This window comes from Brienomyrus brachyistius, chromosome 9 (assembly GCF_023856365.1).
Source record: "Brienomyrus brachyistius isolate T26 chromosome 9, BBRACH_0.4, whole genome shotgun sequence".
NCBI lineage: Eukaryota > Metazoa > Chordata > Actinopteri > Osteoglossiformes > Mormyridae > Brienomyrus > Brienomyrus brachyistius.
In genome coordinates, this window is record NC_064541.1 from 11,001,300 (window position 1) to 11,024,928 (window position 23,629).

At 47.1% G+C, this 23,629-nt stretch overlaps 2 protein-coding genes and 1 long non-coding RNA gene across 3 annotated transcripts; 1 reads left to right on the forward strand and 2 right to left on the reverse strand.

Annotated features, from left to right (window-relative positions):
* Positions 1 to 12,330: 12,330 nt before the first annotated feature.
* On the reverse strand, positions 12,331 to 14,972 carry alg2 (ALG2 alpha-1,3/1,6-mannosyltransferase). The gene is made up of 3 exons (XM_049026737.1): positions 14,758 to 14,972; positions 13,910 to 14,228; positions 12,331 to 13,660 (listed from the first exon to the last, which is right to left on the reverse strand). Exons 2-3 carry the CDS (start codon positions 14,216 to 14,218, stop codon positions 12,752 to 12,754), a joined length of 1,218 nt encoding a protein of 405 aa, XP_048882694.1. The 5' UTR covers positions 14,219 to 14,228; positions 14,758 to 14,972; the 3' UTR covers positions 12,331 to 12,751.
* A 236-nt stretch (positions 14,973 to 15,208) lies between these two features.
* sec61b (SEC61 translocon subunit beta) lies at positions 15,209 to 18,509 on the forward strand. Its single transcript, XM_049026670.1, has 4 exons — positions 15,209 to 15,344; positions 16,006 to 16,103; positions 16,244 to 16,348; positions 18,177 to 18,509. The coding sequence occupies exons 1-4, from the start codon at positions 15,342 to 15,344 to the stop codon at positions 18,262 to 18,264; spliced, it is 294 nt and encodes a 97-aa protein (XP_048882627.1). The 5' UTR covers positions 15,209 to 15,341; the 3' UTR covers positions 18,265 to 18,509.
* On the reverse strand, positions 16,275 to 20,927 carry LOC125749414 (uncharacterized). The gene is made up of 4 exons (XR_007399874.1): positions 20,704 to 20,927; positions 20,039 to 20,216; positions 19,517 to 19,653; positions 16,275 to 16,411 (listed from the first exon to the last, which is right to left on the reverse strand). It is a non-coding gene; the product is annotated as an uncharacterized LOC125749414 (long non-coding RNA).
* Between the last annotated feature and the right edge of the window lie 2,702 nt (positions 20,928 to 23,629).

Below are 23,629 nucleotides of genomic sequence, written 5' to 3' on the forward strand. Positions count from 1 at the left end.
AGGGGTCCTAGGAATCATCCTAGCTTTCCTCTATTTTTGAATCCTTTTATATTGATTTATTTGTCATTTAACTGTATTTCACATAATTAGAACTCCTAAAACTTCTTTGCTTCGACATTGGACATGAATGAACCGTGTAATTTCATTTCACCCTAGTCTTCTTTTGTTATAAAAAATACTAACATTTCTCATCTCGCATCACTGCAAAATCACTGCAAAATCTGAAAAAGTAATTTCTCCATGGTGTTTGAAAAGCCACTGGGAACAAAACTGTCCATTTTTTATTGATACACCTCATGCCCGTGGCCAGTTAAAAGCTACTTATGTGTTTCCAATATATTTCATAAATCACTTGGTACTGATCAGCATTAAATACAAGTGACTTACAGTGTAGGAGGGTTAAAACTGACATCGCGCCACGGCTCCCACACCAGCAAAGACTCACCCACCTTGTTGCATTTCTTGTTGAGTTCGAGAAACTTCGTCTCTTAGTATTTTTAATCTAAAATACTGTAAGACTGCGATGGACTGGCATCCCTTCCAGGATGTTCTCCAGCCATTAATCCTGTGCCCCCTGTTATAGACCCCCGGCCCCCCATTACCCTGATTGACATCACTGTAAGACGACCCGGATTTTTTACAACTGCGTTTTACAACTATTTGATGAGTTTTCATAGTACTGTCAAAAAGATACCAATAAAACCGCAGTGAAATAGATGACTCGTTATGATATAAACTCATTTTTATGCAGTTTAGGAGAAATATTTAGTGGTTTTCATGAAGGCCACTAGTGGCCACTACATTAGGTACACCCTGCCGAACACATACCAGCACACACACAATCAAGAGGCTCAGTTACTGTTTGGCTAAGCATTATAATGGTTAAAACTGCTAGTCTAAACCATTTTGAATAGGGTGTGATTGTTGGCGCCTTATTTGCTGGTCCAAGCATCTCCAGAACTCCCACCTTCCTGGGATTTTCACACACTACAGTGTCTAGAGTTTACAGATAGCGGTGACATAAACAAAAACTCTCCGGTCAGCCGCACCTTGTAAATGAGGTTATAGGAGAATTAGCAGACAGGTGCTGCCCGTATGTTTATATTAATCGAGAATATTGTTGCGGTAATGACGCACTTTCTTCAAGAGGTGGCGACTCCTCCCTGTCCGCAGGAATCACTGCGCGTGTTATTCAATCATTCATTTATTCGCGTACATTGTGGCTTCCTTGTCTGTGGCGTTATAAGCATGGATTACAGGTGAATCTCATTCAGGTGTCTGGTTATTAATTCAAAAGTTAATAATCGGTCGGTTTTAGTCCACATTTGGCTTTTCGGTATTTATTTTACATAATCGATTTACAAATCCATAATTAAGAACTAACATTAAGTTTCTGCCCCACTTGCTGTATGGTCCGTGTTGCACGTTCACCTACTTCAGCTGTATCGCAAAGCTGTACACAAGTTTAAATAAAGTTATCTTGGCTGCTTGACATCGCGGCATAAGTAATGTACTCCGCCTTTTAATATGGAACTACATAAAACACCGCAGCTTCCAAAATTAAAACTGATTATACTTAAAAATCAATTACCGCTATTTTTTCAGTTCTGGCAAAATGTTCTGCTGAATGTGCTTCCTTTACAGGTTTGTATTGAGTCTAGCGCTGCAAAATGCCTGCAATTTCCTGCTATTTCCGGCAGATGGCAAAATCTACCCACCGATTACTTTACCTTCCAGGAATTTGTATATAAAATCAGCCGGTAACGCCACGGTATGTGCTTTTACGACCTGAATCAACAGGCATAATATCTGAAGGCAGAATTACGATACACATATGACACTCATATAATATAACATCCGTCTTTATTAATAGAGCTGTACACGTAGACTTCAAGTTAAGATTATAACTAATCACCGATTTTAACTTGTCCTCCATAAACTACTTTTCAGAGTTAGTATGTATTATTAAAACCGATGAGCCAGGTTGCTAAAAGAGTTGGCTTTGTTAATTCATAAATTTTAACCACAAGAAACTAGGGATTAAATGAGTAAAATAATTTGGCTTTACATTGATCACAACCTGGACAGCAACCCAAAGGAACATTCCAGGAACATGAATAATCTACATAGATCCAGGAGTTGTTCTGCAACTACAGTTTTGGGAGCATGAAGCTCTGATTCCAACTGGCCCAGATTCTTGGGTCAGTCAAGAAAGCTTTCATTCCAACCCACACTGTTTTCAACCTGCAACATCCATTATTAGCCTATTAAGGACCATATAAGCCTGAGTAAGGTGGGGATGGAATGAAAACATTCTGGAAGGGGGGGGGGGCAGGAACAGGACTGAGAACCATTATTCCTGTCAAATTATAATAATGAGTGTGTGTGTTCTGGTCTAGCACCTCGCACCTCACGCTTCTCAGGATTGGCTCTGGATCTCTGTAGCTCTAATTGGATGAGTGGATGTTGAAGATGGAGTGGCACATACATGTAGACCGCCATCTCAGGCAGGTGGGGGTCACGCTCGACACTTCGCGGAGTGACCTTTCCGCCGTCTTGCCCGCTCCGCCCTCTTTGCGGCTCCCTAATCGACGCCATCGATTCCCAGCACTTGTACCGGAACCTGGCAATTAGCCTGTGTTTATCAGGGATATTATTCCCTGCTTAGCTGAGACCGGGCTAATGGCCTTTTCCCGGTATTCCGAGCAGGCACTTGGCCAAGACGGCAGCCCTGTAATTGCACCACAGTGTAATGAAGGGCCTTGGGCATTTCTGCCTTATCTTAATAACCTCAAAGGGGGCCATTAATTAACAGGGAAGATACCTTGTGGCCATTATGAAATTGTTAAATGTCAAATGTGTTTCTCCTGGGTTAGGGGGACTCTGAGTGATGTGGGCGGGGGGGGGGGGGGGACCACAGTCACGGCTAACTTTGTGCATGTGCCTGGGTGACCTTATGAGTCCTGTTTCTGCAGCCTTGCTCTGCATCTTCCTGACTCCATTTATAATGAAATTCAGATATTTTTTTTACGTCACATTGTCATTTACCAGCTTTCACCATCTCACCACACTGCAAAGAACCAGGGAAACACAGTCTACTGACCAGGTGGGCATTTCAGGTCCAAAAAAAGCAAAAAATCCAGACCAAGATTTTGTTCCAACCAATCAGTTGAGTCTTCTGTGACTCTTTATACTCAGCTGGTTGGTTGAAACAAAATCTTTTTTTTTTTTTACTTTCTGGACCTGAAATGTCCACCTCTGCTATTGACAAACACACAGCCAGTAACAAAAAGCTGCAAGTCTTTCTTCTGCTTCTCCCTCTAAATTTGACTTGAGTTTAATTTCTGTATCCCAAGCCAATGTATTATCAGTAAAAATGGCCAAAAAACAGAACTAATTATAATTATCGCACCCTCCCTCTGGGGGGCAGTAATTTATACACAGTGTGCGGTAGAGAGCAGCATGGTACCACCAGCGTGCCCATTTTTCAGCAGCCACACGGTATGAAGGCTGCAGGATCGATAGCAGGACAGGCCACCGTCTCCCTCTTTCCATCAATCCTCCTGCTTGTGAGACCATTACCCATCAGAAAGAGTTCCCATTAATCTCACGGTGGTGGCGGTGGGAGGGGGCTGAGTGTAACCCCTCAGGGCTGCAACACTGAGGGACACACAATCGCCGGCCTTTATCATGGGGGTTTATCCGAGAAGAATGCAGCAGGGATTGAAAGTGGAGAGAGAGAGAAGGAGGGAGAGAAAGAGAGAGAGAGGACTTCATGGTGGGGCTCTTAGCTGAATCCCTGCATAAAGCACTGCAGTTATGCAAGTCAGAACATGGCAACCTCAACAAGCTCATCTGCTCACCCCAATGTCACTGGTTTTACCTCGACCTTGTAAGGCGCAGTAGAGAAAAGCACAGTAAGTCGCCACATGTGTGCTTTGCGATTGCAGTCTTGGATACATTGGGACATCACCCCATCTGTGCTGCCCACCCACTCCAGCTCCACACGTGAGACATTGGGAGTCACCTCACACCTCTATCCTCCATCCCACCCCCACACGTGAGCAGACCATAGCTCCATCCCAAGTGTTTGACTGTTTAAATGAGCATCTCAAGGCATGTCTGTAACACCGCTGCCCCCCCCCCCCCCCCCCCGACCTCCACTTTTTGTGGTATGTCACTGCTGCAGTCGGCATTGATTTCTGGATAAGCGTCTAATTTCTACAGCACATTAGGGACACGGACAGCCTCTCCGTAAAGGGATCTCCCTATTGCAGGACCTGGATAACGTGTGTGGGGAACTGGCATCGTCATGACGACATGACACCCTCACCACCTGCCCTTCTTGTCACGTCCCTGTCTGGTTCTCAGCTCTGATCCTGAGGTCCTACAACCTGAATGCCCTTTTTAAAAACCTACCAGATTCTCGTGAGCATTTCTGAAAGTCATGACAGATGACATATTCAGGCTCAAAGTGTCTGGGAGCTCACTCATAGTGTGGAGCGATCAGCTGTCAGTCTAGGAGTTCCAGCCAATTAAGGAGCTTTTCCCAACCCTATTTAAATCCCCACCCCTCTAGGCAGGCACTGGGGCCGGCTGGGCTGCATCCACAGCACCGACAAACTGTTTGCTCGTCAGCAGCAAGGCAGGCAGCTCTCAGTCTGCTGTGTGGCACCCAGGAAATCTCAGTCCCCTCCTTCCCCTCCTACCCCCTCTGACACATGGCGTCCAGAGACAGCAGCCAGCCATCATGCTGACAGGATAAGGAGGTCCAGAGGCCGCATTTAATGAAAAGTGGAAACACGGGTCGATCTTTATTGCTTTCTGGGGATGTTTTTGGTTAAGTCTTATCATCACTGTCGTAACGATGCCGCTAAGACAAAGGTGTATGTCAGCCTCTAGAATGGGAGGACAGTGGAAAAGGGATGGCTTGATATAGAGGGAGATGGAAAGGGAACAGGCTCAGATAGAGGCAGACAGGTGACCTGATTATACAGATGGAGCCAGGAGGCCTGCTTAAACAGAGGTAGATAAAAACCAGGTTCAGATAGATGTAGGCAAGAGGCTTGTTTAAACTGAGGCAGATAGGGACCACATTAAGATGGATGTAGGAAGAAGGCTTGCTTAAACAGAGGAAGATTGGGACCACATTCAGATAGAGGGAGGCAGGAGGCCTGCTTAAACAGAGGAAGATTGGGACCACATTCAGATAGAGGGAGGCAGGAGGCCTGCTTAAACAGAGGAAGATTGGGACCACATTCAGATAGAGGGAGGCAGGAGGCCTGCTTAAACAGAGAAAGATTGGGACCACATTCAGATAGAGGGAGGCAGGAGGCCTGCTTAAACAGAGGTAGACAGAGGAGCTGTATAGAATAAGGGAGACAAAGAAACTTAGATATAGGCAGACAGGAATGGGGCTCGGAATCACACACATTTCACACCACAAGTCGGCTACAAGAGTGAAAGATCAGCATGAAGTAGGCCTCTCACTGAGGGTCGGCCTCATAGTGAGATGGGTGCCTGCTCTGGCCAATCAGAGACACAGACGCCACAGCAGCCCCCCCCCCCCCCCAAATCATGCTGAAGTCATGTCCCCAGTGCTGTGCTCTCTATCTCCATCAGCACTGACAGCAGCAGAAAAGTGTCCAGGGATACAATACAAGGAGTCTGTCTATTATCTCCTTGAGCACCTTCACCAACGCCGATTACCTTCACTGATCCAGTTTGATCTGATCAGCAGTAAATTATCTGTAATCAAGTGGATCAGTGATGATGTTCTGGCTGTAAGATCTAAATTAAGCAATTTGAGCAACGTGTTTTGAAAGACGTTGGATTAAAACAAATAGTACTGAAGTACTGACCAGAAATACATGGAAACATTAAAAAAAATCCAAAAATGAACCGAACAACTGAAATATTCTCTTTTGTGCTTCTGTTCACAGTTAATACACATGACTGCTAGTTCACGCATCTTGGTCATTTCAATTTTTAATTTGTTTACCTTAAATTGCGTATATTCACACGGCACAAATATAAAACTTTAATAGCACCTTCAAAGCCTACTGGGCCATGTCTGTCGCATATCTGATCTGATGAGGACCGTCTGGTCTGGCCATCGTGAACTATGACCTTTGCTAGGCTACTTCAAGCTTTTCATCTGTCTTAGCCAATGCCCAGCAGCAGGGGGCGCTGCTAACACTGCGCCTCTCCACACAGCACCAGCCCCGGCAACAAACCCTGTAGCCGTGATTATCTGAGCAGGCAGCTGTGGAACCTCTCGCATCGGTCGAACGCCCCTCCCATACCTGCCAATAATTAGTCCCAGTTAATTACAGCTGTGCTCCAGGTTAAGCCACTGAAATCGCCTGGGTGCCCCAGCACACTCCTCCAGAGGCAGCTTTTATGAGCTCAGTGTCCAAGCCCTGGTTCGACAGGGGCGGGGCGACCCCCTCTCCTTCCCGGAGCGGCCCCCACCGCCGCCCCCCGGCCAGCCTCAACGCCGCCAATAATCGAAATTGCAAGCCTGGGTCTTAATCTCAGCTCGGCAGCCGGTCAGATACGGCCATTGCAGGGAACACGTCCGCATGCAAATGAGCGGGGGATTGGGGGGGCTCAGGTGAACAAAGAGGGGGTCCAAGCTGGTTTCCTGGGACTGTAACCCCTTCATGTCCAGACTGGAGGTGCTGCAGGGCACTTAGAGCAGCAGCCGCAAAGGCTTGTGTTAACTGACAGGCCGGAACAAGGCGTGTGGGACAGAAGCTCATCCTGCGTTCGATTATCTCCTGGAAGTCGGAAATTCTGAAGTGCGTGACGTCACATCCGACAATCTCTCGTTCGAGCTACACATCTCGGAACAAACATGGCCGCCTATATGAACACGCTGCTGTGTGCTGTTGCTTTATATTTTAGCAGATTTGGAGTGAGATTTTTTTTCTGAGAGACAAACAAACTACAAACAAACAAAAGACACTAACAAATCTGGTAAAAATCTGATATTTCCTGCTAGGATACTGTTTACGGTCACGATATGGTATTCTCTAAATCGGCCACGTGCAATTACATTCATAACTATTAATACATTTAACAAAATAAACATTTTTAAATATTTATAAAATAGAATTACTGTTAACTGTGTAAGACACCATATTGAAATGACCTCACAGGGGAAACTCGGACAGCAAAATTCTATCCGACATCAACGTCAGAAAGGAGACGTGTTTCCGATGGGAAGTGACGTTTATCGTGACGTTTTTATCCGAGTTCCGACTCGAGATATTCGAACGCAGGATGAGTTACAGACAGGAAGTGAGATCAGTTACGATCGGTCCCTGACCTGGAAACCCCATACACATTGTGTTCAGGGTTCAGGTAGATGGTCTGTGGGCTGCAGTGCCTGCAATACACTGAAACTCCACTAAGCTTATTTAGCATAGTGGCCCGTTACAGCAAGGATTGGTCAAATCCAGATGATGACAATAAACCTGCACTGCCCATGTCTGTTAGGTTTAAGGTCTACACTAGAAGGATATACAGAAATTGAATCAGGATTGACAGAGCTGCTGTATAAATATGCAGTGTACAGATTCTATGCTCACAGTCCTGAATCTAAATGACTCAAGTGTAAATACCCAGGGAAAGTCCTTGCAGAGCAGGGCAGCACCTCCGAGGGGGGGTACCTCAGTCTCACACCCGCTTGGTTGCGGGATTGAATCCAGCCTCTGGGTCTCTGTGTGTGGAGTCTGTATTTTCTTCCCCAGTTTCTTCTCCCACAGCCCAAAAACATGCAGTTAGGAGAGACGGTGTCCTCCATGAGACTGCTATGCCAATCATAAACGATCTCCAATGCCACCAGCAGGGGTGGGTAACATACAGACTTCCTGTCAAGGACCAAGATCACGCTTACACCTCCTTTACTATGGTAAGCAGTATTTCACACAAATGTATTGCTAGGCATTCAGCTGCAGCAAAGCACCATCTAGAAGCTGGTGGATGTATCCTTATTACTTTTGCTAATTAGGATAAAGTGGAAGTGTAGTAAAGGTACATATATTTGAATTTCAGCATTATTTTGCCTGCAGGTAGGCCTTCCCCAGCACAAACTCTGCGATACACCTTCCCCGCTTTGCGAATTCTCCTTAGTGTCTAATGGCCCTGACTTCTCAGTGGAGTGTATTAGTGAAATACAGGGTCTCTCAGCAGTCCTGGACACCAGGGGATGGTGGCAGCCGCCCATGGACGAAAATGCCCCCCCCCAGCAAGGCCAACCTTCCCAGGAGGCTCATTATACTACTAGGGCTCAATGCTGGCAAGCAAAACACATGTGGGAAGTGGGTGAAGGTTTGGGGGAGGGCATGTGTTTATTTTTTTATTTGCAGCTCTATTCTTAGAGGTGGTGGTGTGGGGGGGGGGAGGTTTAGAAGAGCATATTTGACCATGAATCCCCTTGAGTTTCTTACTCAGGTTTGATGCCAGTTCAGAGCAGCGGTGACCTCTGTGTGTTCTTGGTTTCCAGGGGACCCCCCAGGCTCACACTTTTTTAAGCAAAGCTGTCCGTGGCCGGTTCCGGTTCTCTCCAGTATAAGCCAGTCGCCTGGCACTTCATTTCACGCTGAAATGCAGAACCCCTGGCACCCACGTTGCCTGGGGTTCGGGTGCAAATCCCAATTCTCCTCCTCAAACAGCTCGAAACGATGCTGTTGGCAACACGAGGGTAACTTTTAAGAAACCAGTGATTTGTATCGCCATGGCCACAGACTCAAAATCACAGGTGGACCCTGCAGAGGTCCAGGGTTCCGGTTCATGTGTGTTCCCTTGTTGTTGTGGGGTTTCCTTCAGGTCCTCTAGTTTTCCCACACAGTCCAAAAACATGCTAAGGTGAATTGGCGTTGTCACACCGTCTGTAGGGTGTGTGGCCCGCAGTGGGTTGGCACCACGTCCTGCGTTATTCCCTGCCTTGTGCCTGTAGCTTCCGAGATCCGGACCCAGTGTCAACCTACAAGCAAGTATATAACATGGATGGATGGATCCTAAAGAGGCTCACAAACATTCCAGCTTCATTTAAAAAGCTCAAAAGTATAAACAAGTTATGCAACGTGAATCACCGGCATACAGATGCGTGAAAAGTCCGAGCTGTAAATCTTTCATTCAGCAGTAATTTTCCGATGAGCCACCCATTGGCTGACGGACTTTCAAAGGCCCATTCAGGCGGGTCCCCCGTGTGGGACATCTGCTCCGGGATTTGGGGCCCTATTATGGCCGCTCTGTCCCTTTCAGGCTCCGCCGTCATTTTCCCTGAAACAACGGCCGTTGTCTTGAGATCTCTAGACCTACTGACTCTTGATTAAAACCTTGGCGTGAACAGCTTCTTTTTCTTTAAGGCCTGTGAATAAGGACCCAGTAGCCAAAACGCAGACCGCGCTCACCATTCGGTCAGGGGGAGGGGGGTCGACGGTTGCAATTTATCCGTTTCCCTATTTATCTCCGTGACCCGAATTAATCCGTAACCTCGCGGACCCGCGTCTCCACGGCAGCCTTTTAATTTCTCCGCACAATTATGCCGCGTATTGATAACGGCCATTAGCATATTTATGATCACTGATTTCGCAGTTATTGTTTGTGCCGCACATTAATCTTCATCGGCGGCTCGTTGGCTGACAGCTCAATCTATTCCGCCATCTCCAGGCCTCGTCGGCCTCCGCCGCAGCCATTGTGTTCCCGGTAAATAAACGGCGTCGGCATGCGGGGAGGAGGGGGCGCGGCGGGACCGCCCGTGATTGACGTGAACTCGCGGCTGCTAATCAGCCGTACTGCCCCAAAGCCCCCACCCCCTCTGCCACTCCAGCTGGGTGGGGTTGGGCTTCTCAGCAGCATCATTGTGTCTCACGGTCCCACCACGCTGTGGCAGTCGATTGCTGTAGCCTCGTACCCGCCCCCCCATGATGTCTTCTTGCCTGAGAGTCCTCTTGGCCCCCCCCCTGCCACCCCAGCCCGGCCGTGATTATGCTTGCTGTCACTTTGCACGCCGCTGAGTGACAGGAAGCTGATTGCACGCTGATGGGTGTCTGGAGGGTGTCCAAGTTCACTGGGATTCCCCCCAAGCAGAACAACCCTGGAGAAAAAAAAGAGGGGGGGGGGGACTGGCATATGTCAACAGCTCATCCAGAATTACCACCATGGCACTGAGCAAGGCTTCAGGCCTAACCAGCACACGGAGGACCAGCCTGTATCAGTCACCGTGGCTGCCAGTACCACCGGCAAAAAATCACTGCGGACTCCTTCCCTCGATAACGGTCCAGCGTCACCTAATACAGTATCTGCTGTGTAATCTTAACTCGTTATGGAAATGCACACATCCCAGGGCAAAGGACAGAGATGGGTGGGGTGAGACGACTCCCTGGAAATCAATACGGAGAGCCAACAGGTGGGGGGAACAACAGCGATTACGAGGGACACCGCTGGATTCGGGGCGTGGGGAGGCGCGACAGCTTATTAGCTTGGCTGCACCCAATAATACAAATTTATAGATATTTAGTGAGGATAAGACTGCATTACAACCTTATACGCTCAATGTTTAATATGAATGTTATAAATTTGGCACAATTTCATTGAAATTTACCCTTTAATGCTCAGATGAAATTTCTTATTTAACCTGAAATAGCATGCTAACGGCGATTTCAAAGCTTCAGTCTCCATTGTCCGAAACCAGTTCCATAAAGTGCCCCCCCCAACTCCCCGCATAATAAATATGTATTTTATTGACTGCATCAATCTAGTAATAATGCACAAAAACGAGATTATTGATTGCTTTATGCCCTATTTTAAAATCCCGCGGAGATTGGTTTATATGTCACATATAAATCACATTTCCCTCCACTGAATGGCCAGTTTTTTTTTTTAACTGTTACAAGATATATGCTAATATATTTAAATATTTTATGGTAGTAGTAAAATTTGAAATCCATAATTTGTTAAAGTGTTCCATGTGATAAAGCGTTAAAAAGGCGGGCAATGACTGCAGATGCTGAGCTTCTCTTTTTTAAAGACGTCACGAACAAAAAGCCTCCCTAACATCTTTAACTCCTTTACACCTTACAGCAAAGTAGAAAAACTAACTTATGCCAACCTAACTAACATTGAGACCCCGGCTACTGACAAGTTATGTAATACTCTCCAAGTGCATGCACGTAGTAAAATTAATGTATAATCGGAATAATTCCGTGCTAGAGAAGGATATTTTACAGAGGGACCATAGGACGTTGAGCCTCATCCTGTGCTAGGTGTAACGGGGAGGAACCTCCCCCCACCTACCTGTTATCCATAACAATCAGGTAGGAAGAGGTACATAAATGTCTTGTGTCCTTTAAGCGTTAGGAGACCAATAAAATGCGGCGGTGGTCTCATTAATTAGACACGTGCGCTGAGCTGAGTGCAGCCGGTTTGCTTATCGGCCCTTTCCAGCACTTTCGGTGAGTGCCCAGCCCTGCCTTCCCGCAGACAGCTGCGGCTCCAGGTAGATAACAGCAGGTACCCGCCTCGGAGACGTTTAGTGCTTCCCGAGTCACAGTCACTGCGATCGCCCCCCAGGCCCCCAACCCGCTCGGATCCCTTACTGCTGGAGACCGGCGGGATGGCTAAATCTCACACAGCACGCTGACACCGCGATAAAATTCATCCAAATATGAACACGTAATATATTACCCCATTACCACCCCAACAAAATTAGGGTCTGGTCTGGCCACCCCATCGTACAGGACCTGGCTACGCCCCTGTAAATACACCTTGATAACAGTCTTTCTGGCTCAGGCCCTGGGGTCCTTTTTCTGCTGCCAGCCACTTGCAAGGTGCCGATTTGCAGTATTTCTCACCCAGAGTGTTTTAAAGCAGGGCTGCTGGCCAGGTACAAAACTACAGACTTGGGTGTACAAAAAAATTCTGCTGTGTTACAGTCATTCAATGGTTTGTGCGCTAGTTGGTCAGTTGTAATTTCTATACTATTAGGCGGTGCGGTGAGAAGCAAAGCCTGATATTGCTCCCCAAAATCCACAGTAGGCGGGGCTATGGTGTATGGTCAGGCTTCACCACACTTCAGAGAAACCGTGGCTCTGGTTTCAGACAAACTGCCAGCAAGGCTCATTTCACACCTCTGGCCCACAGGCACCACCGGACGGAGTCACATCAGCAGGTACGACCACAGGAGGAAGGTGAGGGGCGATTTTCGTCCATGAGTGTCTCAAACAGGCCAACCTTGCAAGAAACGCAGGGTTACCACAAGCAACCACTCATTGTCAGAATGTAAACACCATAGTAGGAACAAACTTGGTAGCCAAGAAATCAAGTATGATTCTTTATGCAACAAAGTCTAAACACCAGAAACAGTTTCATGCCACTGTATACCTGCATATACAGCTGACCCGACATTAAAAAGTGGATTGAAAAGCTACAGAGTGTCATGCCTTCATTTCCTCACTTTATTAACAGACCACAGCTACTTGCAGGAGGGAAAAAATACATAATACAGAGATAAAAATGTACATCTTAAATAAGGTGTTCATAGTGGCAGAAACATTCCCTAACAACCTTCAAAGGAGGACTTTGTCCCGTACCAGGCATAGTCAGATCGCTGCCTAGTCATTAAGTTCACCTTCCTGTCTCCTTTCAGGGGGCTGGATGCCTTCGATAGCCGGCCGAGAGACGGCTCGTCTGGAGCGTTGCCTGCGATGGTCAGGAGAATGCGCATTGGTCTCCAGGGAGATCATTCTGCCACGACGCTATTTTGAGAGATGTATCGGTAGAGCCGCTCCGAGAAGGCATCTGAGGAAAACCTCTGCAGGACGCGCCTCCTGCCCGCCTCCCCCATCTCCCTTTGGAGCTGTGGGTCATTCACAAACTTCTCCATGGCTTCGGCGAAGCTCGCTGCTCGGGCCGGGCACAGGAATCCAGTCTCTTTGTCGGATACGGATTCCAGCGGGCCGCCGGAGTTGACGGCGACGACGGGGCAGCGTGTGTACATGGCCTCCACGGGGACGATGCCGAAGTGCTCGTCACTGGGTGTGTAGAGCACACAGCTGCTGTGGTGCAGAAGCGAAACCTTCTGCTGGTCTGACGGCGAGCGCAGGAACGTCACATAGCCCTCCAGGCCCAAATTCGACACTAGGGCCTTCAGCTCTGAGAAATGCTCCACGTTCTCCACCACCCGCTCGTCATAGCCGCCCGCCAGCACCAGGTGGACCTGCTCCCGCTGCTCCGGGTTCAACCGGGCCAGAAGAGCCTCCAGAGCATGTACCGCCAGTGGAAGGTTTTTCTTACGCTCATAGCGGTTGATGGAGAGGAACAGCCAGCGTTTGCTGTCCGGCACGAGGCCGTCGAGCTCCTCCAGCTCCCCGTCGAAGGTCGCCGGGTTGAGGGAGGGGTACAGGACATCCGTGCGGACACCCACCAAGCTGGCAAAGGTGCGCTTGAAGACGCCGGCCGTGAAGCGGCTGTTGACCAGCACACAGTCTGCCATGCCCGTGGTGATCTCCTCCAGCCAGTCGATGGGTGCCCTGTAGATTCTCTTCAAGGCCGAGTGCCGCCGGGTGAGCAGCTGGTCAGGGTAGTGACAATAAAACAGGACCCTCTTCCTCCGGCGAGCCAACCTCAGGATGGGGATGCAAACCGACACCTGGCGGCAATAAGAAGAGCTGCTGAAAACAGCCCCAGGAACGACCCCAGGATATACCGGAGCCAAGAGCTAGACTCGGCCTTGAGCTAAGAGGTTGTGAGCCAAACGCAAGCAACTCTGTATCAATAATAAGCATAAGATCTTCTACCTACCAATGGACATCCGAAAATCCGATTCATGAGTGTATGAAGGACAGCATGAGGCATATGTTGAAACACTGTGACTGAACCTTCACGAGAAGAACCTCACCTGGTCACAGAAGGCCACGTCGAACTCCACCCCACTGAGGAAGATGAGGTACAGGGCCACGTAAACCATGCGCACGTAGGCAGACAGAGCGTGGAAGTACCCGAAAATACTGGTGGGCAGCCAGTCCCCCACGCATTTCACAGGGAGGTCCGGGTCACGGGTCTCCGGGAAGCAGTGCCGGGGGTCATAGTGCGCCGTCCAGATCTGCACGGCACAGCCACGGGAGCGCAGGGCCACAGCTGCGTCCACCACCAGCCGCTCAGCCCCTCCGATGCCCAGGTCGGGGTGCAGGAAAACCACCTTCAGCATCCTGCGAACACTGAAACACAGGCCCATCCATCAGTCATCAGCACTGAAGTTTCTTCAGAAAAACCTCACTGGACAGACCTGCTGCACTTGTATATTGGGGATGTTATTTTTAAGTAAATCTAGGAGACACTGTATATTTTATAACCAATACAGGGCAGAGAAGCTACATAAAATTCAGATATTCACTATCCCCATTCCCTAACAAGATCACATATGAAGATGAACTTTCGTACTTCATCTATTCATCCAAATTACAATTTTAAATGTTAGGTTAGGTTATTATACCGAATATAATGCGCCATTAAGACGGCAACGATTCCTTATGACAGTCTAGCGTCGTAGATCATTAACTGGGATTCACCTCACTTCTAATTACAGTCTGACTTTTAAAACAGAAGGGCGAGCTTACTGTACTTAACTAAAGAATGTGCAGCATTAAATACCCACCTAACAGCAGTGTTGATTTGTACAACAGAACAAATTACATACATATCCATATTACACTACTGTTTGTGATATGAGGAGCTTTAGAAACTTACCCTTGGCTCCCTTTCGCAACGACACGTTAAGCGACGTTTGCAGATAGGTACACTTCAAACTTCACATGACATAAGGCATTACACTACAGACCTGCAGTATCCATCATGGCTCGAGCTCTCCATAGAATTCTATGTCAGCAACGCGCTTAGCTAGAGCCCAAATGACGCCGATATCCCCCATCAAAGATCAGGCTATCGCGACGCAACCGTCACTGCTGTACCGGGGGCCTTTTGTTACACATCATCTTATACTGAGATTGTGTCTAGAATATTACCTGATAAGTAAACATACAATTCTGTTTAAATTAACTTTATTGTTTTGTTACCAATACCAATACATTAAAAATAAATGTATATGTAAAATTATTTTACAGACCAGTAACAAATTATGCAGTAATCGCGAGAAGACTTTCGATAAAATGCAGGCACATCTTTAGCCACCTATGCAGGTCCTACCTTGTGTTGTCGTGTTCCTTTTGCATTATAGTCATTTCTTCTCAGTTTCCCTTCGGTCAGAAGCAGGGGGTCGTTTTGCTGGTGTTGTGTTAAGTACAGTGTTTTGAAGTCTTCAAGTAATACTGAAAATGGTGAGAGTTACATTTAAGTTTAGTGTTTGTGTTGTCTGAATGTGCTTTGTCGTGACTAAGTTTTCAGTTATCCCGTTTGGTTTTTAGCTGTGTTCCATATTCTCTGACTGGACTGAGTGGTACATTGCCTAGTTTGATCGTTTTTGTCACTAAGCATGATGTAAATGAGACGAAATTTTGGATATTTGATGGGATTTTGTTGTAAAATATAAAGTCTGTTCTTTCGGCGGCTGCCTGAACCGAAATGAATGAGCAGTCTTTGCGAAGACTAGATGGCAACCATGTTTGCAGACGTGGCTGTCTTAATATGATCAGGGATACAGGAGCCGTACCAAATGCTCACACGTTCGCCACACATGGCCTGCTTTTATATTTATTTTTATATTTGCCGTGGTGGTGACTTTTCTGATGCAGGGTTTGCTCAGTATCCTTTAATGGCTGCTGAAATACGCCTTAATGTGCTTTGCGGCAGCTTCCACGCACTTATTTTTTCCTCTGTCGCGGTTAGCTGCATATTTTGTCAGAATCTTGCAGTATAAACTAAAACTTTAATTGTGTCCAAACACAGTACTATTTTTGTGTCGCACTATTCTTATGTGTTGCGCGATTAACGCCTAGATTGGGTAAAATCAGTTTCTAATAATATTGTATTTCCCTACAGCCTGGTCCTGCAGCGAGTGCAACAAACGTGGGTGCCTCCAGCCGCTCCCCCAGCAAAGCCGTGGCCCCCAGAGCCGCGGGCTCCACAGTCAGACAGAGGTAATGTGGGTCCGGTACTTCCCTGGAGAGGGTAACTGGGGCTGCACTTTGCTGACTTGGACATAACCCTCCACTGGCAGGGTGAGTGTAGTTGACAATGAACTTTGCCTGTTAAAATTGTACCGTTGTGCTGTGTGCAGGAAGGCTGCCGGCAGCGGCACTCGGAGTGGGGGACGGTCCACCACGTCGGCAGGCACAGGGGGCATGTGGCGCTTCTACACAGAGGATTCCCCAGGGCTGAAAGTGTAAGTCTGACGATCTTTGAACTTGTTTGATCCGTTAGTACGATGTCACCGCCATTCCGACATCTGTAGGAGACAGTTAAGTGACCTGATCGTTTCTTTGCTTTAACACGTGACTTTATAGTGGTGCAGAATAATTTACCCCTCTATTTGTCTGACACTTCAGTGTAACTGGAATTAGGTGTTAGAAATGTAACTGAAAAATGGATTTGACAGTTTGCCGGAGAGGCAAAATAAACCTGCATTAATCAATTTAAATTGATGACGGCTCTTATTCACTGTCTGAATTCAGCCTACCAGTTTGTATGCAGAACAGAAAACATCTGTGGTGAACTTTGTGCTGGTCTACAGCTAGTGTCAGGTCAAATGGTAATAGATTTTGTAAATGCTGGCAAATTGTTGAAATGAAACGTGGGTTTTGAAGTGTATCTGGATGCTTAGATCTGTTTGTAGAAGCTCATGTGTAGTTCTCGTCTGGGACGGTCTGCGTTGAGTGCTGTTGGCTGTTCAGATGTCCACCATACGTGAAGGTGTGTAAACAAGTAGTCTTTGAAGAACTGAACGTCTCAGTGCACGTGTGAGCAGTAAAGAGGATCTGTTGCACCGCTCCAGCTCAGAACCAGGACGCCCCTCTTCTCCATTCTCCTTATCGATGTTCGTTTCCCAAACAGCAGGGGTGAAGGAATTACTTTTCTGCCGACCTGCTTCCTCCAGGCGTAATTAGAGGTTACCACGGCAAAGGTCGCGTCAATTAGAGGCGACAGGAAAGGCTGGCGAGCGGCATTGCTGTGGCAGTGCCTGGTGACCGTCCTCCCTTTGTCTCCTGGGCCGGCCTGCTTGAGCCTAATTAGTGGTCTCCTGTGAGGCTTACTTGTATGGGCTTTGAGCTCGTCCAGGTGTGCCAGGTCTGCTTTGCACCTGCCTGAGGCTTGGTGCCTCATGGATGAGATGGTGCTCAACTGGAAAGTTTGTCAGCTGATGCTTTTGAGCTGCCATGAGGTGCCACACGTGTTGTATGGGTTTATTTTTAAAAAAATTTTTGAGTGAACAAATGTGGCTGTGAAATGGGTCTTGGCTGTTGTGTTAATGGTTTGTAGTTAGAACCAGTTTCTGCCTCTTGTTCAGATCCCGATGTGTTCTAGGTGGCTCCCCCCAATCTTCGGGGGTCCTCCAGAGGTCTTTATTCTTGCGTTTTGGGATACAGAGCCGAAGAGTCGTATGTTGTTCTTTCCATTCTCCATCTCGCTTGCCTCATATAGCCATTCAGCCCAACATACCCCACTGCATCCTATAGTCTACATTTCTCTGTCATGGTCTGTCAGTGGAGTAGATGTTAAGCAGAGATGGCCTGTTCTGTCACATGACTGTGCAGCCTCGTCTTTAATGTGCTAGGTAGCAACTTCGAGGATCCACTGCCGTTAATTACATGCCATGTAGTGTCGTTCATAAAGTACAAATGTTTATCAAGGCATGTCGATAATCCATAAAATGCTATTGAGTAATGCTAGTGTAGCGTTGCTGATTTTTATCAGGCGTTTCGGAGTTTGCTACTTCGAGAGGTCAGCTCAGCTCGAAGTTCCACACGACTTCCACTAGGGGTCCCTGTGCAGCTGTCAGTTTTCGCTGTGCTCATAACTTTGACCAGTAGATGAGAAGGCGCCTGGGCTGTTAGAGGCAGTTTCATTATTTCCTACCCTTTCTTCATCTTTAACTTTAAACTTGGAGCTGATTTAAATGAGCACATGCTTTAAGGTTTTCGTCTGAGTATGAGTCGCCCGATGGGACGAATGTGGCGACTGGCGGTGCTCATCCAGCTGTCTCTCTGCTGCAGGGGCCCTGTTCCCGTCCTCGTCATGAGTCTCCTCTTCATTGCATCAGTCTTCATGCTGCACATCTGGGGGAAGTACACTCGCTCATGAAGAGGCCTCCTGCCATTGGACCTGGACCAAAACTCCTACAGATCTTATTGGCTGCGATGTCTGGCCCCACCTTCAATTCGCATCACTTGAGCTGCGTGCTCAATGCAGATTCTTCTGCAGCCTTTGCATAACTTAACGTGTCAGTTTTATAAAGTTTCCCTCATCAGTTTTCTGTTCAGTATCTTTTGTAAACGTCATTTGTACAAATGTGAAATAATGTACAATAAAGTGGTTCTGGAACCCGGGTGATGTGTGATGCTGTGGAGTGTTGTCACCCCCTGTGGTGTCATCTTGGCATCGTCGCTGGACCTGCTGGGGTTGTACTGTATGCAACTCTCATTCTACAAATGCCTGCTGCAGCATGACGCCTCCATGGCGTTCTTGTAGTGTGGCGCCACCTACAGCTCGGCCGTCTTTGCCCTATCTGGTTGTTGTGCCGCGTGTAAATTTTTAATGCTCGCGGTTTCTTGAGGAGGTTTTGAACAGAAACCTGACACATCTTATATTTGATATCCGCTACAAACATTCCTCAAGCGAGGCCTGACAGGGTTAGGTGCCATCTTTGCTTATGTATCAAGTATCTGTCAACACCTTCTCGTTTAATATAAGATGGATACATGGTGAGGAAGGGGTGCAGGAGACGAGGGCTGGGGCATCAGAATGCAAAAATGTAGTTAGGATTTTGAACTTTTCAGCCTAAATCCTGAATTGATGTCATTTAATTCTGTAGAGCAGAGTTATGATACAGATGGCGTGTGTCTGCCTCAGATTTGGTTTTGTCTTTGGCAGGGTTCCTTGGTTTGTGAGCACATAGCTGTGTTCTGCTAATGCTATGCTCCGCTCCGTACGTGCTCGCGTGGCATGGCATGGCAGGGCAGGGCTGCCCCTGTGCCGAAAACCCTGTGAGCGAGCTGGCCGGCATTCCTCAGCCAGATTCTCTGGATCTCCTGCTTCCTGTTTTCCCGGTAACGTTACATGCGAATAAAGCCCGACACCTCCTGTCTGGTTCCAGCCCAATGTTACAAACCAACTTCATCCGTGGACCTTTTACTGCTTTAATATTTTTGTATGCCGGTCATTCATTGTTTTCATACTTATATTTTCATATTATTTTTGTGGACTTCTGGAAGCTGGGAAAAACAGTCAGGCCTGAAGCAGGTGCTCTACACTTTTATTTTCCAAATCATTTTCTGTCAGATGCTAATAATCGTGTTGAGTTTTGAATTAAAGGCGAGTAGGTTTAGTGACATACCTTGGATTTCACATTCTTATTTCAGGAATTGATCTGTAGCGTTTGCAGTGCCGTGGCCTGACCAGCAGGCCTCCTCTAGAGGCACTCAGACGGAGACGCAGATCTTTACCGCACTGTTTGTGTTACTGTGACCCTCACTGGAAGCGAAAAGAAAAAAATATTTAAAATCATACCAGATGACAGGTGTAGCCATATAGGGACTTTGCCACTGTACGGAACAATCTAGAAGATGACACCGATTTGTTTAATTGACTGTGGCCCATGTCCAGAATTCATGAGTGCCACAACTCACTGCTAGTCCCCCCCCCCCCTCCTTTCCCAAATTGGCCAGCTTTGCTGCCCCCCACCCCTCCATCACGCAGTGGCCCAGTTTACAGAATAATTTAATGCCCACAATTATAAATGAATCACAGTCGATTCCCTTGCAAAACAAATGCAAAGAATGGACTGAGTAAAGTCAGGGTGCTTCCTCTCACTATGTGACAAGCTCAGACATGCAGGGATTAAATGGTGACTGACTACCTGTGTCCAGTCTTCCGCCAGGAGGTGTCATCTGTTACTGCTGATCAGCAGCATACTTGAACCTCAGACCGTTTTCACGGCAGCACCTTTTACTGCCAGGACGTGACTGTCACCCTTCAAGGCTCCACAGCTCCATCATTGTCTGCACTGCCTATTCTTTTTCATCTGATTCATCCACCTGCAGCAAATAGCTTTTATTAAAACTCCTTTGATTACATGGATACTTGACTAGTGCAATTCAGGTTATGCTGCTCATTCAAGGGTACAACAGCTTGACCGTTCCAGTTAAGCCTGCAACCGTTCCGTTAGGCCTGCGTCTTTCACCATTGTGCTGCCAATGAAATATTAAATATTACTGAGAAATAAAAGAGGCGAAAGCTGATTGGCGCGTTTCACTCGTGCATTGGTTGATGCTACCTAAATTTGAAGGCTGCTTTAAAATTCCAGTTATCAGAGTGGAAAACTTAGCGATCTTGGGCAGGGTGGGGGGGGGGATTAAAATTGCAGATAACCCTCTGGCACACATCCAGTAAAGCACGACATGGAGAATGTGGTTTCCATGACCGCAGGCCAGGCCCCGCAATGCATGCTGGGATTTCACACAAGAGACGTCAACATACTTTTGGTGGCAGGGGAGGGGGTGCGATCCCAAATGTCCTACTTACGTCCTCCATTCTTGGGCCAGTTTCCGGTGGTCCGTGGCACGACGCTCCAAGAGCAGCCTCCGCGTGACGTTCCTGGAGGTGGAGCCATCTGTGGGACCCACACCGCACTTCAGAGGACCATCTTCTCTTGTTTTGTTTTTTTTTCACAGCTTTCTCTCTTTTCCCCCCTCTCTCTTTCTCTCGTAACCATTTCCTGTGCCGAAACCGCCGGGCGCCAATGCGGGACAGTCCCTCTCAGAGCAAAAAAAAAAAAAACAGGTCACTGGGTACAGCACATGCACACGGCCACGCACTCCTCCCTGTGTTTTTGCACACCGCTACACACGCACACTTGTGCATAAACACAGCCTCTGTTTACACATTGCGAAGGCAAAGGTGTGTGTTACATCACGTAATCACGCATTCATCACTCGGCAGCAGTAACACGCACATGTACATATGCGACAAGGAGCACAGAGAGGACAGCGCTAAATAGGTCAAAGGTCACGTGGCTCCTCCTCCTCATCCCCAAGAGCACCTGCCCTCCTGCCAGCCTTCCTTCTGAAGGCCCAGTTCACCGAGGAAACGGGATCACTTTCAGGACGTTCCCATACCGGGACACTCTTCTGATGCGGTCGCCCTGGGGAGAGGAATTGCTAAACAGAAGCATTCGCAAAAAAATAGCGCAAATGTTTTAAAACTTCTGCCTTTTGAAAATGGGAGTTAAGGCTTTTAAAACATCGCCGCCCACACACCTCAGCAGCATATCATAGATTTTTCAGCTGTGTAGAGCTTATTCACCTTCGTTGTTTTGAGATCGTTTCCGCATTCACCTAGCGCATGGACAAAAGGCACTTAGAAAAAAAAAAATCTGACTACAGTTTTGTCCATTGATGTGGCTAGATTGTGGGATAAAACCTTATTTTTTTTTCAGAGGCACAACAAAAGAACTTCTCTATTCTGCCGTTGATGCTGTGCGTGTGTTTTTTTTTTTTTATTTGTTGACAATGCTAAATTGCTTCCTGTCACGGTCAAAGGCACAGATGGTTGCAACATCTTTCAAGTGTGAAACAGGACAGTCTGGTTTAGACATCATTGTGCCCCTTCATCACATTTAAAAATTCCTCACTACAACAGGATGATAGCTTCTACTTCCTGTGTTTAAGTGTCCAAAATAGGTATCACACCCCACATGGAAAATATATGCATTTACAAGTTGAATAGTCTTTCATCACTGTAGAATGTTAACCAAAGATTTTATGGGTCAAGTGCCTGTTTGAAGGTCAAACAACAGGCTCCTACTGAGACTTTAGATTGTGCTCCTTAATTTCTTTTGAACTGTTCAAGTGAAACCGAATCAGAGGAATACAATACAGGAGGTAATTACCCCGGCGATGTTAGGAACTGTCTTTGTTTGCATCTGGCTGAGGTCATCAGGTTGGGTCCAGCAGCATCGCCGGTGCTCTCAGGAGCCGCGATATCTGGATGACGCTGACTGACCTGGAGATCTGAGGCCTTTTTTTGTGAGCGATAGTGGTGCCGTGAACCCATGCGAAGGTCACCGAGGCAGGGCACATGACTGCGATGCAGTTAGAACCATCCAAAGCGTTTTATACACTGCAATGCAGTTAGAACCATCCAAAGCATTTTATACACTGCGATGCAGTTAGAACCATCCAAAGCATTTTATACACTGCGATGCAGTTAGAACCATCCAAAGCATTTTATACACTGCAATGCAGTTAGACACATCCAAAGCCTTTTATACACTGCGATGCTGTTAGAACAGTCCAAAGTGTTTTATACACTACGATGCAGTTAAAAACATCCAAAGCGTTTTATACACTGCGATGCTGTTAGAACCATCCAAAGTGTTTTATACACTGCGATGCAGTTAGAACCTTCCAAAGCATTTTCTACACTGCGATGCAGTTAGAACCATCCAAAGCATTTTCTACACTGCGATGCAGTTAGAGCCATCCAAAGCATTTTATATCCTTTAGATCTTTAACACAAATTTTTTGCAGCTCATTTTCAAAACGGCGCAACTAAGGATAGTTTGCTGCAGCTCCTCCCTCCCATGTCTCTGAGTTCTGTGAGTATCTTTCTGTAATCCTCTCTCTCTGCATTTGGCACCACGGGGAGACTGCATCACGGAGAGGACTGCAACTCCCTACCTGCGGGGGGGCGAGAAGCAGGATGGGGCAGGGGGTTATGCCCTAAAAGACCAGGAACATTATGCAAGAAGTGCGCGGGACACATCTACTCACATCACCGGAAACATGATTAGGCGATCCGAACGCATCCGAAAGATGTTTCTGCAGGTAATCGATCTGTAGGCTACTGAATATGTTTATTCTGTGAAGTGGGGAAGCCTTGAGGAGATATTCAGGGTGAGATAACGTTACACCCTGCGAGGGTTATGTTGGAGGCCAGTCACAGGTCTCCACTGACACCAGTGGAAAGATTTACACAGTGCTGCTGGGTGGAGGCCTCTGCATAGGCCTCTTCAGCCGCCCGCCTTCAGCGGTGCCCCTCCTCCCCTGCCCCATCCTCGCTGCCTTCTTCACCCACTTGCCACGGCTGTTCTTCTTGCCAGGAAACAGGTGAGTCATCTCTGTTTCACACCATGCCAGATAGAAATTCAGGGCGACCTCAGACTTCCAAAGAATCTGTCTTAGGGTATAAAGTAAAAAACAAAATGCCTTAAAAACTCATAATATATTTGAGGTTGCTTTAATTGCTTTATTGCCTTTTTTGTTTTGTTTTATTATGACAAAAGTTCAGGAATTCTCTTGGGAGAACCAACAAGAAGAATGCTGATTTGCAAGTGAAATGCAAACTATAGGTTGACAGCTCAAAGTTTACGATCCCCTTATTTATGCAATTAGAAAATGTATCAAAACATCCATTGATTTTGCAGGGTCATGGTGACCTTGGAATCTAC